We start from the raw sequence: 16309 nt of genomic DNA, 5'->3' as shown, positions 1-16309 counted from the left end.
TATATATATATATATATATATATATATATAACATATCTTACGTGTCCCTAACCTCCATTGTCAGATCTCAACGGATGATGGGAATATCATTGATCAGCTATCGGCCTATCTATCTTACCGATTTCATTTGCCTCGGTGTACTCCTGTTCTACACGCATTAGAGAACTATATACTAGGGTCTTAGCTTACACTCTACTTATGAACAAGACAATCACTTCAGACAAATATATCATTTTTTCGCGGTTCCTTTTTAAAAGCAATAAAACATTACCAGCTAGGTTTTAAGACACGATAATCACGACTATCACGGTTAGAAATAGAGATTCGAGTCCAATCTAGTCATCAATCGTTTGCCAGGTAGCCCGACCCGGCTATGAGTCATTGCTGATCACTTTACAAGTTCATGAGTAGCAGCTGCCGTCCCACAACAGCCTTAAGAAACCGTAGCTAGTCTTTACTCGATCATATCCCAGACCCATTTATCGTCGCCTAGCGTAGCCAGTTACTAATATTTTAACAAAAAAGATGAACGGAGGATACAGAACGTGCAGTATAGAAACAACTACTAATTTCTTCAAATGATCTATAAATAGTCGTTTTCAGGGAAATACCTGTTTCCTTGTAAGTGGCAACTGCTGCAGAATGCTCTCTCATACCGTCCGAAGAAGTAGTCTGTAACTATACATAAATTAATTACTTCTACTTTAACTTCCTTCAAAATCTGCTGCAATGATGAATGAAAAACTTTCTTGATTGATATACGTCTTTAGTTAAGAGTGACTTTTCTTGCTAACTCTTCGCACAGTAGCATTAAGTGATTTGTTGATCACAAAAACATTATATCATAGTAACGTCGTTTCTGCAGTGTTCTGCACTAGACCATTTCGTGAGTACAGTTCATGTTTGAGGTTTCGTTAACGTTTGATTTATGCCTGCGCACTAAACAACACTGAAATTGGTTTTACCTTCGAGAATCCGTTACTGATTTTAGACTGTAACCACCAAAAAGGGTGGATAAGAAAAGAATTAGAAAAATTAGGCATCAAATGAAACAATCCGGCTCATTAACTGAAGACTTGAGAGGTGTACAGCTCTTACAGTACCGATTTCGTAACTATACAGAACGAAGAAACAGTGACAAACGGGTTATTGTATAGTATAAGCGAACCAAACTGCCGTGCACAACTAACTAAACTTCTATAAACCGCCTTGTAATATCACCGTGTGTTGCTTGTTGCATTAAAGGAAAAACATCTGTTAGCAGTACCGGAGACTACACCGTCTACAGTTGCGAATGTTGTTGAAGAAAACTCAAGAGTGCAAGATAGCTACGGGACGACTACAACAAACAGAGTTTGCCCAAACGTCTAAACGTCTAGATGCAATTTGAACTCTAGAGCGGGAGTGTCCACGCACCTAAGGAAACCACTGAACACAACACCCTTCTATGATGAATTCAATGCGTTGATGTCCAAGATATCTATCCGGCAAGAGGTCATTTTTGGCATTGACGCAAATGCGAAGGACTTGAACAACACAAACGAGGTTCTAAGAAAACGGTACTATTCAGCGAAGTACAAATCAGAAACAGTGACCAGAGGTGCTAAGAAAACGGTACTATTCAGCGAAGCACAGATCAGAAACAGTGATCAGTGACCGTCTGATCGATTTATCTGAACAGATGGAGTTTATCAATGTATCCACGTCCAAGAGAAATTGTTGACGTCGTCAGCTTACGTGGCGTCAACCTGTCTTAAGTCTGAACAGTAGCGAAACAGAAGGAAAATCTCAACCAAAAATTAACATAGCGGGTCTAGAAGAGGAAGGCTGGAAAAGAAAATCCCACATTTTTGAGGTGTGTGTCATGCTAGAGTACGAACGAAGAAGAACCTTTAGGACGCAAACTCCTTTACAAGGTTTATGCAGGACGCTGCGAAAAAATCCGGTTCTAATGCCGAAGAAGTTCGCTCTTACATTTGCGGAGAGGACATCCATGTATTATTCTTATAAGCAGTTCACACTAGGGATTTAAACCAGGAGATGCGTCGGAATAGGAAGCTGCGTCGCTAACTGCAACAAGATCGCGAAAACAAATCCAAGTCAAGGAAGAAGAAATTCGAAAAATCGTGGGTGAACAAGAATCCCAGCAAAGCCAGTGCTTTATTGAAACTGAATAGTAACAAAATGGCCACATTTTTATCAGCCCTCAATACCGTTAATGGAGTTGCTATGAATGAAGCAACCCTATCAATTTGAAAGGATCACTTCAATTAAACATGTTAATGAACCAGCAAGCGCAATCACGTCCCAAACTCAGACACGACCAGCGGCCGACATACATCGCAGCCCAATCTGGGGGAAACAGTACAACCTTGCTGAACCGGTTAACGTCATCAGTCCTCAAGCTGCATCCAGCAACCAACATACACTGCGATCAGCGAGAAACCACTAACCGAGTCGAAAACTCTTGCCCATAGGACACGCTATCATAGTCTACTTCCACAAGTGGTTGTCTGTCACGATTCCTACGAAGTATCGACGGATCTCACTTGTGCGTGTTATCTTGTTACATTCTTGTTACATCTTGTACGTGTTATGTTGTTACATTTTATCCTGGACCTGCTAATCAAATACCAGCGAAGAAACAGCGCGCAACAAGCAAACCTCCTTTCGTCAAACTCGAGCTACGAATGAGAAGTCCACTCGTCTACTTGATAAGATGAATCGACGGGCAACTGCTGCAGTTTGAAAACCAGTCGGATGCACATAATCGTTCGAAGCGTTAACTGGAGTAGGGCGAGATCAATAGCAGATTTTCCTGTTCAATTTTGCCATTGTTATCATCACGAATGACAGCAGATGTGAGTCTCATCGAGACCTTTAAAAAATAAGAGTGGACCGGCAACCCATCCAACTCGAAAATATGTTGTTACCAGGGTTGCATGTTGAAGAGCAACGGCAGCTAGGAGAAATACATACACAAAGATATATTAAAGCCTGTACCGTTTCTAACTATTTATTGGCAGCATGCAACGGATCTGACATAGTTTAGAGAATCCGGAAAAAGCAAGAGATGGGGTTGTAGATAGCGCAATCAGATGTGGTTCCGTTCATCCCTCCCTAATCGTCGCAAGAAACGGCGTGGGAACCACTTTGCTTATTGCGAGGTACGTTAGAATGCTCCTCTAAACACACGTTCCGATCCCCTCAGCAGCCTATTCATTGGTTTCACTTGAATAGGCTAGTGAGAAGACATAACTTACTTTTGGAAGATCACACCTAGATGCGGCACATGCACAAAGATGGCGCGTGGCAACTGAAATCGTCTTAAAAAGACGTCGTCCTCCACCCAGTTTCTTATGATGATCAGGGAGGGATGAGCTAAACCAAGTCTGTCCAAGAATCTACAACCCTAACTCCAGATTTTCCCGTGGATTCCTTCACCACGATCAGATTCGTAGTATGCTGCCTTTAAGCAGGTGTTTGTGGGATACTCCCATCGCCCACCAAGTCAAGCTACCTATCTGCTATTCGCCCCATCTTGATGATCGGAGACTTCAGCAGCACCGTCTACTATGACAGTGGAGACCGAGCGCGGGAAGGAAGCTACTGAGACGGATTGACGGATCTTCGGCCACTTCTGGCCTAGATTATGACACAATGAAGATTCGCACGCAAAAGTGAACGTTCTCAAATGGCGGATGGCACACGGAAAGCATTTTGTACGCCCGTCCAAAATAGTCATTTCAAAAAAAAAAAAAACATCATTGCTTCTTCATTGCATGAGAAATCTTTCTGATCAGTTTTGACAAAGGCCATCAACACGAAAGCAGTTTTGAGCCGAGGCAGCATATCACGAAATTGACAATATTGGGGTCAGTCCTGTGTTTAGATCAGGACCCCAACTCTATATATATTGTTCTTTGTGCACAATTCCCCAACATTTATCCACTGTGCATACATTCTCCGGCATTGTAAAAGCCTATATTTTTAACGGAATGTTACCAAGATGACCGCCTAAGAAGCTACCTTCTGGACTACTACCCACTACTTCTTGCTTTTATGGCTCCTATTGAGCACCCTGTTATCGTTCATCTATTAGTAAACATTTATACTACTGAACCATTAGCGTAGTATGGTAGAAGCACAATCGCACTATTCTTAGTGCAAAAGAAGGAAGCCAGTACTTCCTTCGTTCCACTACACTTTGGTGCATCGGCCAAATTTGAAAAAAAAACCTCGAGATCTTCGAACGGCATTCTCCGGCATTGTAAAAGCCTCACCCATGCAGCTACTAGCTTATTTTCGCCAGACGCTGGCGAAAATAAGCTAGTAGCTGCATGGGTGAGTTCCTTGCGCGGTCTAAAGTCACTACCTGCAGCGTACCGCCGCTGCGACTTTTCTTGGGCCACCATGACGCTAGTTTTCCACAAAAAGCGCTCCAGTCATTAGTGGATACGTACAAGACTTACTCAGAGAAGATAAAATCTTCAAGAACAGATGAGGAAAAATAAAAAATATTTAAATTCAGCAAAACTACTTTTTGAATGCATAGAGACAATCAAAATGTGCAGAACGCTCTTCAGGTATTCAGAGTTAATCTGCAACAAGAATATGAAGGAGCAAAATAAAAAGGGAAAACAAAAGAAAGATCACAAATGAAGTTGAGGAGACTCTCGCCGGAGTTCTACGTCAAATGAATCCGTGATCTTGTGAGACGTTGCAGGAAGTTGTCGATGTTGATGGAGATTATTTCGTCGAATAATAAAATGTTGTTAAAAAGTTGTGTTGCTTTGAAATCTTGCCGTATTTAGGCAGATACTTTCCGAACACCCTAATAGTTCCCCTTGACACCCAATGTTACCCTGTTTTGAATTGCGGCCTGTGGAAATTACCGCTTGTAGATTTCCAAGTTCAACAACAGCAATCCCTCAACATATGATCCTTTTGCGATTGAAGTTACGAATAGCCAATTCCTAGCAAGACTAAGAGTTGACTACTTTCGTCATTTTAAACAGACATTAACAAAAAAAACTTGTGATATTGACGTCACGTTACACATATTATTCCAAAACAAGATTTGTTACATTGCTTGGAGCTGCATCCACCATTCTATCTCTTGTTTGCACTGGAATGCATTCCCGATGATCTTAATCAGGAAAAATTAAATATTTTCAAATATTATACAACTACACAATTATGAATTTACCCACTTTCCCACTTCGGAAAAACTGAAGTATTAGGGGATATTGCAGAAACAGAAGCGAATTGTTTCGATCCCTCTATAGAATTGACTGAAAGTAGTGTCCTCCTCCCTACAAAAACAAGCGTTTAAAAAAGCAAGAGAAAACTGAAAATTTAAAGGCACCAACGTTCTGTGGCAAGTTCAGGGACATTGATTTCTCTCGGAGAAAAACTCCCTCCGAACGCAGCTGTATCAAAGGTATTGTCCCAGTCATCTTTGAAACCATCCTTCGATGACAATGGATATGACGCATCACCTAAGTATACAGGAATCCTGGATTACACAAAATAAAAATTAGTGGCGAAAACGAAAAATGCGGAGTGTCACCACGTCACACGGTCTATATAAAGCTCAAAATTGTCCGTCGCGCCCGTCTCTCTGCCTCTAGTTCCGACGCGAATATCCACGGATACTCTCATTGCATAGTCAGCTATGGATGTCGTTGACGGTTGAAAAGGTCTCCACCATGAATCGCACAAAGGAATTTCGGGATAAGTGTGCAATAAACTTTCAAAAACAACAGTTGAACGAGGGGAGAGGGGATGTGCAACAGTGCAACAGTGAGTGGCGATGAGGAACGAGACGAAGCGTGAAACATAGCACTTGCGGACAATTACGGATATGTGTAGTACATGTACGATATGTCCCAGCAATGACCGATTTTTCATTTTTAACGCGCTCTCGCTGTAAATCTACCAATTAGAGGCTGCGGAATGTGACGAAAACAGCAAATATATTTGATGGCGGATATCGGTATGTACAGGATACCGACATTACTAATAGTATTCCATTTTTGAGATGAGCGGTGGAGACGTAACAGCTAATGTTTTTTTACACGCACCGACCTTATTTTTTACAAATGCCAAAAAACTTCTCAGCAATCTGTAGACTTTTGAGGTAACCTACGGGAAGACTTTTTTGGCTTGATATTTAAATATTTCTCAAGCACGTTTGCTTTCTCACTGGTTCACTGGTTGTGCTAGTTTGACACAATATAGAATATTCCTTCGCAAGTTTTTTCCCCTCAGTCCACCTTCTAGAGTAAATAATAAAATTGACTTTTTTCGAACCATCCATTGTGTCAGTTGTTTTTTTTTCTTGAATCATCCATTGTGCCAATTATTCCCGCTGCGCAATAAGAAATGTGGTACATGGGGGGCTCGACTCACCTCAGCGCACCACTTCAGCAATATAAGGCCGAGGAACTCGTTTCATTCCATTTTACCAGCAATGTGCTCACTTGGATATTTTGATGACCCTTCTTCACTGGATGTACGGCCCCAGTTCCTTTTCCTTTTGTTTCTTTCCCTCGCCATTGTCATCCAAGATCTTCTCAGGTTTCGTGAGTGGCGTTGAAGAGGTCTTTGATCCGCATCCAGCTAAGCTCACAGCTGGTCCATCCGTGCAGGGAACACATCCATCTATTTGGAGAGCTTCCTCGAAAGCGTTTACCATCTCCTTGGATCCATTGCAGCATCCCTTTAGTCCATCTATCGTCATAATGTGACCTAATAATGTGACTGGCACATCCATGCTTTTTTTTTGGATATGTATTCTTTTGAGTGGCGAAGACGGAACATTTCTCTTAAGTCGGAGCAGCAAAGACTGGCTTGGTGTGGTGTGCGCTTCAAAACTTCAGACGATATCTCTCATTTCTACGTTGCCCGAGGTTTTCTCAAAAACGACGAAAGTAAGGACAAGCGCCAGAGGGTAACCTCTATGACCTTGGGCACAGACTGGATGTCGTCAAATGCAAATGTAACTCTAACGGAATCTAACTTGTTGTTGACATTGGGATTCATCCAGCATCCTAGGTTTGCACATGCGGTATTTTGGTAAATACTTTGTATAACACGCTCAGCAAACATATCGGACGGTAACTTCGAAGGTCCTTTCGGCCACCCATATGGATAACAACGGTTCGCGAAGATTTCCACTAAGTTGGGATACTTTCTTTCCGAAGATTGGACGTATTGGAAGACGTCATGAGCGCCGCTAGAATTACATGGCCATCAGTCTGAAGTAGGTCTGCTGATATAAAATCAGGTACGCGGCTGTCCCAGGTTTCATGCTCTTGATCGCTACTCGTACTTCCAGAGGGGGAATCCGTGCATCGCTAGCGGGGATGATCGGGCTTGACAGAGGAGTTGAAGAACGGAATAGGTTGAAGTAAAACCACTTCGTGATTATTTCCATCTCACGACGAGAAGAAGCGCTATTCCCGTCTTCGCTCAGCAATGCTGTGAGCGGAATAATATATTCGCGGAAGTCCCTGCGGCACTTCTTCAAACTTGTTCTTCTTTGTGCTGCTTCCAAAAGTTTCTTCTGCCTGCAATTGGGAAGATCCTCCTGCAAAAGATTTCTTGGGGCCAGTGTCTGCTACTAACCGCTCAATGAGCATCCGGATCAAGCCTCAAATTCCTTCTTTCCAACAATTTCTTCGTGATCTAATCAATCCAAGTCAAGTAGACTGCTGGTTTAGAAGCTCGAAACAAGTGTCCATCTCGGCTTGAGTGAGACATATAATACAACAGTCACCAATGTACCGGCAGTACAGGAAAGGTGTTCCATGACGGGTTAATCTGCTCTGGACATAAATGCAATTCCTAGGTTGAGAACTAGTCTTTGGCCCGTGGCCAAAACCCTGACCTGCCTGAAATAATCGCATTCATACAGGAGCTCTACAATTTGCCTAATGGAAAACACGGTTTGAAGTCTAGAAGATTTGAAGCTTCCCGATATAGCTCGAACAGGCCTGGATTGTAGCGCTGTTAAAGAAGTTGGCATAAAATGAAGTGACATCGATAAGTTCAATGAGAAATTCTTTTTCTAACCGCGCTCTCCGAAGTTGCTTCCTTAGTGATGGATACATGCGCGGGAACAAACTTGAGCCTTGAGCAAAAGATGAAGTATAACATTCAAAATCCAAAATATTTCATCAGTAAGACCACTTACGTTCGTTATGGGAGTACACTGAATACCAATTAGTTTTCTGAGAGGAGAGCAGAGGAAGAGTTTATTTTTACCAGTGCGTACAGAGCTGGGCAGTAAAGAAGTTAGTAAATCAGTCAAGTGCATTTTTAACAAGAAAGGTTAATAAATACATTAAAAAAATCATAAGTACTTGCATGAAATGCTGTAGTAGCGATACTTGTCTTGAGATCGTGAGTTCGGTACACCAGAGGGTGGTTTGAAAATCACTCTCTCAACGAAAGTATAGCTAATAGTTTCTGAGAATATTGCCTGCGTTTCAAGTATATAAACTGGAGAGAGCAAGAAACTTTTGAAAATGGATGGTGTTGGGGGAAAAAATTAAAAACCTACAATGCAAAGATGTTCTACCAGCCTTCCAGACATCCGTAACATTGGAGACCCTATCTGGGATATCCACAATTGTGCTAAAATAGGCGGATATCTTTTTTGAAGTATAATAGAATAAAAAATAGAAAGAAGAAAAACTTGAAACATTATTAGTACGGAGATAAAAATAATGATCCCTAGAAAGTGCTTGTTTTCTACTTTCAAATGTTAAAATCATATTAAGATACAACCATTTATCTATCGCATAAGAGAAGAATCCAAGAGGAGGTTTAAAAACTCTTCCATCGATTGTTTTACTATATTTCTTTCTTTCTTTCTTTCTAAGCGCTTTTTTCTGCGACTAGCATAATGTTGGTATCCAACACTTAATGCGGCCCGAAAAATGCATCGCAGACATTTACTGTAACTAAGCCCGTATCTTGAAGATGCAGGGAGGCCTGATTGTTACTCGGACAATTTACAAGTCATATTTATTTTACGTGTATAATAGAAATAAAGCAACAAAACGCTGTAAAATGCTGAAAGGAGCATTATATGAAGCTATATAGGAAGTGCAATCAATTTCGCAAGATCTCAAGATCTGTTGCTTTAAAACAAAGCCTGTACTGATGTCCACAAGATTACGATAGGTGTAAGTTCCCGCACACAACTCAAATATGCTTTGAGTAGGAAGTGACAGTTGAAGATCCGATTATGCAAGCTTATGTACGACGTCGTCGAAGTGTTCGAGACGAAACGACGTCAATCACTGAACATCACGTACTCCACTGAAGAAGGACTATCCTTAGGAACATACGACAGCAGAGCAGCTGAAGGAGTCGCCGCAACAATAGCAAGTGTTGCAATGTCCGCCATTCAACAGATAGTGAGGAGGACTGGCGAAAGGTTCTTCTGATTTTCGGATTTTACTTTGTCCGGACGGCATCCGGACAAAGTAAAATCCGAAAAACCTGGAGCTATTTGCACATTACCGGTCGGAATGCAAATTTGCTAAACAGTGAGAGACCAGCGAAACTGTGTTAATGCATAAGATGGGAGGTCCACATGAGTTATCTTCAACAAGAATGAAATTCAGCACGACTTACTAGAAAAACATTGTTTCGAAACTTATCGAGGTATCATGGGAAAGCAACACACTGCTGTGCCTCACGTTTATCTGCTTAAAGAAGGCCTTTGATTCAATTGAGATGGAAGCGTTCACGGAAACCTTGGAGAAGCATGGCGTCCTCAGTCGATACATAAAGGCAGTTGAGAAATAAAGTCCTACAGAAACTTAAGGGCTGAAATTTCACTGTTGTTCAAGAACACCCTTATCGACGTGAAGAGAGTGGTCAGTCAGGGTGATTTATTCTAAACTAAAATTAGTAATTAGTGCCACTCTCGAGAACGGAATTCAAAAGTTGAATTGTGGTAACATCGTACTGAGGGATGATGACTAACAGGTATATGATTTGCGCTTCCCTATATATATATATATATATATATATATATATATATATATATATATATATATATATATATATATATATATATATATATATATATATATATATATATATATATATATATATATATATATATATATATATATATATATATATATATATATGGAAACCAACACGAAGAACGTACAGATCCACTCGCTGAAGGAAACAAATGGCGAGGGTGGTATACAAGAGCATCAAGGAAGTGGCGCAAGACCAAAACGAACAGCGTTGTCTGACTTCCTGTATTGACGTGTGCTCCGGAAACCCGGACAGGAGAAAAATGCAGTCAACGTTATTTGACGCGCGTTCGATAGAATGAATGCAAGTGAAGGAAAAATTCTAAGTTCCATAATATGTCAGCGGTCAAATATTAGAAACGCCGCTATATTTGCGAATTAAAGTGAAAAAAGATGTCGATAGTCAAATTTAAGCAACATTCAAGATTGTTAACAAACTTTATTGCGGCTAACGTTTCGGCGTTGTCGCCTTCGAAATAAGGTGTGCGGACAAGAGATGCACAGCAGGAGAAGAAACTATCAGAGATACCTCTACATCGTAACAGAACCTGCGCATGGGGTCTACAAGAAGTCTTTCAGCATAACGCGGTCAAGTGTCGCGAAAGCGTTTTGTTCCGCCGGCCCTGAGCAGAACCGCGGTGAGTCCTGTACAGCGGAAGCCTCTTTCCAGTCCACTCCTTCAGCACTATGTGTTTCAACAACAACCATTGCATGAGCAACTGGGACCAACACAATATCAACTACAGGAAGACCGCCGAGCAGCACGTCATATTTCTTCACGTAGGCGTTTAAAGATGTATTTTATGCGTTTCGAGTCCTTCGCGTACGGAGAAGTCATTGGGTAACACTTGTACACGATCGGGACAAGCGGAAGTATTATTAGTGCACCATCAATCCAAAGAACAAGGGGGATTCAGAGGATCTAAGTGGTCTGTAGCTGCTACACTATAAGAGATTAATTTGGATATTATTGGCGCATTTACATTGGTTAACTAGTAGGCAGCAGATAAAGAGGCTTCCATATTTTTTCAGGGATACCTCCGATCATGTCCTGACTGAGCGACTGATGGAGTGTATCTTGTGGAGATTCGCAGACGTTGCAACCCAAATAGCCGACTCTGCCTACGTGATGCTGATTATACGCCATCACCGACTATGAGATATAATCCACGGCTACTAAATTGGTTCGGAGAATCAGACACATCTACTGAAATCTTCTGATGAAAATGTTGAGAAATACTGCGTTGTAAAGGGATCCCAAATTTGTAAGGGAACCAGAAGCAAGAGAAATCCTCACGTGAATATAAGGGAAAGATGTATCTATCTAATAGCTCCAAGTTTCGTATATGAAAATTGTCGTTCAAAGCAGGGAACATTCCATTCTTCAAGAGTAGGGGGAATAAGCATTATCGATATTCTTAAGTTCCAAGCTTTTTGTTGCTTAATTTGTATATGTGAAATCTACGAATAATGTTGTTACTTGTGAAACAGATTAATAATTAAGAACGGAAAAATGATAAAAAGCAGATCGCATAGATGGACAAATAAGTGCTTAACGGAGGACCTTCCGTATCTCTGACCTCATGGAAGAAGAAAAATATGTATTTCTAAACTTTCCGAAGGTAATATCTGGATAAAAGCTGGCTAGCTCTTTCTCTCAACAGGCCACCACACAAAATGTCATATATTTAATTACACTGCTTTTGAGCTGATTCAATAATTTCGACAACTCTTACTAGTCTTCTTTTCATACTTCCATAAAACTGAATGGTTCTCTGCGTCTCCACAGCCAGAAGGGTATCTAAGTCTTGTCCCAATGAACGACTGCAGTATGTCTTCATCGAGTCACGTTTACGTCTTCCTGGGCATATCCACTGGATATATGATATCACGGAGGCAGAAAAGTCAACAGGAGCCACTTTACCGTTCACCTAGCTAGAGTACTTTTGTCGCATTTTTTATGCACCAATCAACGATTTCGGACGCCGTGTGCCCACTGGGATAGATCAGCAACGTGACCCAATGCCCTTTATTTCGGTTTCTGCTACATTAATTGCTTAGTCGCGCCTTCTAACCTTTAGCCTCCACAAGTTGGGTTGGAGACCACTTGGTGACTAGGTACTGAAGAGCACATCAAACGACAGATTTCTTTTGGGAATTCTCCTACAATATTCAAGAATAAAGTTTTCTCCTTTGCGGTAACCTACGCAGAATTCAACAGGAACAAATGTACACTTAAGCAACACCGTATAATTAGAAACACAAAAATTATAGATGTCTATAAAGAAGTTGATTCAAAAAAGTCACAAAGAAGAATGGAACATCGAAAGCACAACAGGAAAGAACTTACTCTATTGGATCGCCAACTACAGGATGATTTAGGTAGATGTCATCAATCTTTTTTGGCGAACCCCATGATTCTTTACCAAGTACATCGCCATGAGCAGCGTGAATGAACGAACCTGCGACAACCTGGTTAAACGTTGAGAAGACTATATAAACAATTACAGAAATACGCAGAAGACACGACCAATCATTATTGTGAACACCGATATCTGCGGCAAATAGTAATTGTGACAGCAACTTGCAAACATTTAGAGTTCAGAATTTTGAGTGAACTGCGAAAGTCAAACATTTCTTTTTCATTTGGCTGCTCCAAGTGTTCGATTTCCTATCTAGAATGTTTTTAAGAGACAAAACATTTTCGTAGAAAAGATATTTTCCTAAAAAGCGGAAACCAAAACGGCCAAGACCGACTGGTGACCACCTTGTAATGTTTGCTGCTAGTGCAACTAAAATAAACAAGTTCGAATGAATGTTTTTACACCCGACACTTCGTTCGTTGCATGGATAGAACAGCTGCTGAAGAATATGAAGCCGGATTCCCCAGATGATTCTCAGAGAAACATTTGGGAAACTAGTGCTGTCATCTCTTCTATACCATTTACTTTCTTCCAGCAAATAAAGAGGTGAAAAAGAATCCCAGGATTATCTTTCTCATCCTCTTCTGCGTGTTTGCGTACGTTCCCTAAGGCATATAAGTGGGACATTGAGAGTCAGTTATTCGTTTCATTTGAAGCGATTCTTTAACTAGGACTAGTAAAAGATGCAGAGGAAGGGAAGCTCTGATGATAACCCATACTCGGTTTCTTATACCTTTCTACTCTTACAACCATCGCAAAAAAGGATGGAGTCACCAAGGTGAACTTTTGGTTCGTAATCAAATAACCGCTCCGTTCCGTCATACAATGAGCAGGAACATCAGCAAATTCACATGAACTTCCCCAGTAGCGTAAGATAAGGTTGGTTCCATACATCAGCAAATACTATACTATAGAAAAGACAAGAACAACAAAGAAGTTCATAGCGTCACAGATCTCCCTCACTAGACGAATCAGAACCGGTTAGACATGAGGCCACCTGACTGGTCCCCAATTTGCAAATAGAAGCTAACTGTAAAGGAAAAACGGCTTCACGCCAGTCCTGAAACGTAGGTGGACTCAGGAGACAAATTACATATTCGTGATGTACGAGGAATGACATAATACACGTGGATCACCCCTCGCTCCGGCTAAAGGAATGCAATCACGTGACTTTGAAGTGCAAGGGAAGCGGTTTCGAGTCGTTTGTAGCAAATAAGCTCCAAACGTCCACAATGTGATCCGAGTATTGAACTGGAGAGTGACTCCCAACATCGATTCCTGGTCAGAGCTAAGACCTTCACCTTGGGAGTGGATAATGGAAACCGAAATTAGCGTCAGGTCCCTGCTACATCTGTACGGTTGACAAAATAAAAATAAGTAAAGGTCAAGGCTATGACCCTCAACAACGGTTTACCTCATCATAGTGGCGTGGAGGCCACTCTGGGCGTCTAACTGCAATGCAAAGCGGAGGTTCGTCCTCCGGCAGGGTCTTCCAAGCTGAGGAGTTCGACACATCCGACATTCCGACTTCTTGGAATCGGAAGCCTAGATGAGAGTAAACCACTGCTCAGATTCACCACTGTCTTGGCAAAATGTCGCAAGGTGGCTCCATGAGAAATATAGGTTGGCCGACGACCTCTGGTGAAAGCTAAGCTCGCCGTGGCATGGCTGCTTAGTTTGGGGAAAAGTCGTTTTGTCACTCCAGCATACACTGCCTCAGTACCCTGCACACTGACCCTGCCGTCTCAGACGTCGGACGGTATGGCGACCGGTGAGAGGCGATCAAATCTCAGGTTGCTCAGGACGTCATTGATTCTGGACCAAGGCGACACACGCACGACTCGCCATGGAGACTGTCTCAGACCGTGTACTTACAACGCGAGAACAGTTTCCACAGACGCCGACCTGCATGCCTTTCTCGGAGCTGCAGAGCGTATCAAATTTCACGTGACTGCTCTGCAGGGGACCAAGTGCAGGAGCGACGTGCGACAGATGAATGACGGTACACTCGTCATTCGTGGAGAGAAGATTCCGTCGCAAAATGTAGGCGGTGTTGGTTTTGTTGTGCACCCATCTGTCGTCCATCTCGTCGATTCTCACGAGATCCTGTCACCTCGTCTGGCCATTCTTCGCCTCCGCCCTCTGCGCCAAAAAACCCATCAGTATCACCAACTGCTACTTACCAACATCAGCAGCTGAAGAATCCGAATTGGACGCGTTTTAGGATGAGCTAAAAGAAGTAATCCGTAACGAGAAATCCTTCTACAAATTCGTTGTCGGAGACTTCAACGCAAAACTAGGAAAGGCCACAGAGGAATACAGGATTAGAAGATTTGGACTAGGGGATCGGAATAAAACGGTATTGGTCTCGCCGGGCTGCTGTCCGCTGCTCGCATCTTTCATGGGAACTCTCTTTTCATGAAAAAAGATCATCGTCGGTGGACATGGGAATCGCCCAATGGCGCGACTCGTGCGGAGATCGACCACATACTCACCAACCGGAGGTGGTGTCTACTTGACGTCTCAGTAGTACCATCCTTTTGTAGTGGTTCTGATCATCGTCTCCTTCGTGCGGTAATACGACTTAGCCACACGATGGAAAAGAACATCTCCATTCGACAAAGAAGGAGAAAAGAAGTATACGACGATTGCGTACTCGAGAACTCCTTGTCCTAAGGTGACTGGCACATCGAGGAGGACCCAAACGTGGACTGCGAGATGCTGGTCAGAGGATTACGAGCCTGTGCTGAGCGTGCCTCGAAGCCGCGCACGACAAACTTGGATCGAATTTCGAAGACCACCAAAGAATTGTTGGAAAGAAGAAGGGTTTTGAGGCTTGATCCGAATGCATCGCACATAGCGCAGTTAGTAGCAAACACTAGCTGCAGAAGGATCTTTTGAAATACAGGCAGAAGAAGATTCTGGAAGCAGCACAAAGAAGAACGAGTCTAAAGAAGTGCCGCAAGGATCTCCGCGAATATAATATTCGGCTAGTAGCCTTGCTGAGCGAAGACGGGACTCGCACGTCTTCTCGTCGTGAGATGGAAATCATTACGGAGAAGTTCTACTCAAACCTTTTCAGTTCACCAACTCCTGTGTCAAGCCCGATCATCCCCACTGATGAAGCTCCACCACGGATTCTCCCTTCGGGTGTACGAGTCGCTATCAAGAGCATGAAACCTGGCACAGCCCCCGGACTTGATTTTATATCACCAGACTTTCTTTGGGCTGCTGGCCATCCGCTCCATGTAATCTTAGCAGCGCACATGACATCCTACCTTCAGAAAGAAAGGATCCCAGACCAGTGGAAGACCTTGCGAACGGTTCTTATCCATAAGAAAGGTGACCGAGAGGAACTTCGGAACTACTGTCCGACATGCTTGCTGAGCGTGTTATACAAAGTATTCAGTATTCATCCTCACGCCCATATCTAGGACGCTGGATGAAGCCCAGCCTCAAGAACAAGCTGGATTCCGCCAGGGGTTCAGCTGCTTGGACCACATCCAGACCGTGTCGAGGGTCGTGGAGGTCTGCCGGGAATACCGCCAGTCTCTTGTCCTAACCTTCGTCGACTATGAGAAAGTCTTCGACAGCGTAGAAACGAATGCAATACTGTCAGCGCTGGTAGATCAAGGTTTGGACGCTTCGTATGTGAGGACATTAGCCAATTGCTACGATCGATGTACGACTAGGATACAGCTTTTCCACCGCCCTCTCACCATATCCATTGGAAAGGGGGTACAACAAGGCGATACTATATCGCCGAAGCTGTTCACAACTGCATTGCAATAGATAATGAAATCACTTTCCTGGGAA

General features: G+C 42.5%; 3 protein-coding genes across 5 annotated transcripts; 2 read left to right on the top strand and 1 right to left on the bottom strand.

The window, feature by feature from the left end:
* Window positions 1-86: 86 nt before the first annotated feature.
* RB195_023647 (uncharacterized protein) lies at window positions 87-15029 on the bottom strand (the record flags this gene model as incomplete). Of its 2 annotated transcripts, none has more annotated exons than XM_064211158.1 (8): window positions 87-148; window positions 612-672; window positions 5088-5149; window positions 5214-5315; window positions 5373-5501; window positions 8570-8643; window positions 12421-12532; window positions 14993-15029. In XM_064211158.1, the coding sequence occupies 8 exons, from the start codon at window positions 15027-15029 to the stop codon at window positions 87-89; spliced, it is 639 nt and encodes a 212-aa protein (XP_064067039.1). The 2 variants fall into 2 exon arrangements, with proteins under 2 accessions (XP_064067039.1, XP_064067041.1); XM_064211159.1 differs by lacking the exon at window positions 14993-15029 and adding an exon at window positions 13908-14015 and having other exon boundaries at window positions 12421-12542.
* RB195_023648 (uncharacterized protein) lies at window positions 14255-14692 on the top strand (the record flags this gene model as incomplete). The annotated part of the gene is made up of 1 exon (XM_064211160.1): window positions 14255-14692. The coding sequence occupies one exon, from the start codon at window positions 14255-14257 to the stop codon at window positions 14690-14692; it is 438 nt and encodes a 145-aa protein (XP_064067040.1).
* Window positions 15030-15211: 182 nt separating the features above from the next.
* On the top strand, window positions 15212-16285 carry RB195_023646 (uncharacterized protein; the record flags this gene model as incomplete). 2 transcript variants are annotated; one of them, XM_064211157.1, is made up of 3 exons in its annotated part: window positions 15212-15357; window positions 15402-15835; window positions 15903-16285. In XM_064211157.1, 3 exons carry the CDS (start codon window positions 15212-15214, stop codon window positions 16283-16285), a joined length of 963 nt encoding a protein of 320 aa, XP_064067037.1. The 2 variants fall into 2 exon arrangements, with proteins under 2 accessions (XP_064067037.1, XP_064067038.1); XM_064211156.1 differs by lacking the exon at window positions 15212-15357 and having other exon boundaries at window positions 15535-15927.
* Between the last annotated feature and the right edge of the window lie 24 nt (window positions 16286-16309).

Source organism: Necator americanus, chromosome X (genome assembly GCF_031761385.1).
Source record: "Necator americanus strain Aroian chromosome X, whole genome shotgun sequence".
Taxonomy (NCBI): Eukaryota; Metazoa; Nematoda; class Chromadorea; order Rhabditida; family Ancylostomatidae; genus Necator; species Necator americanus.
Note: the sequence above shows the minus strand (reverse complement) of the source record. Positions and strands in the feature narration are given on the sequence as shown.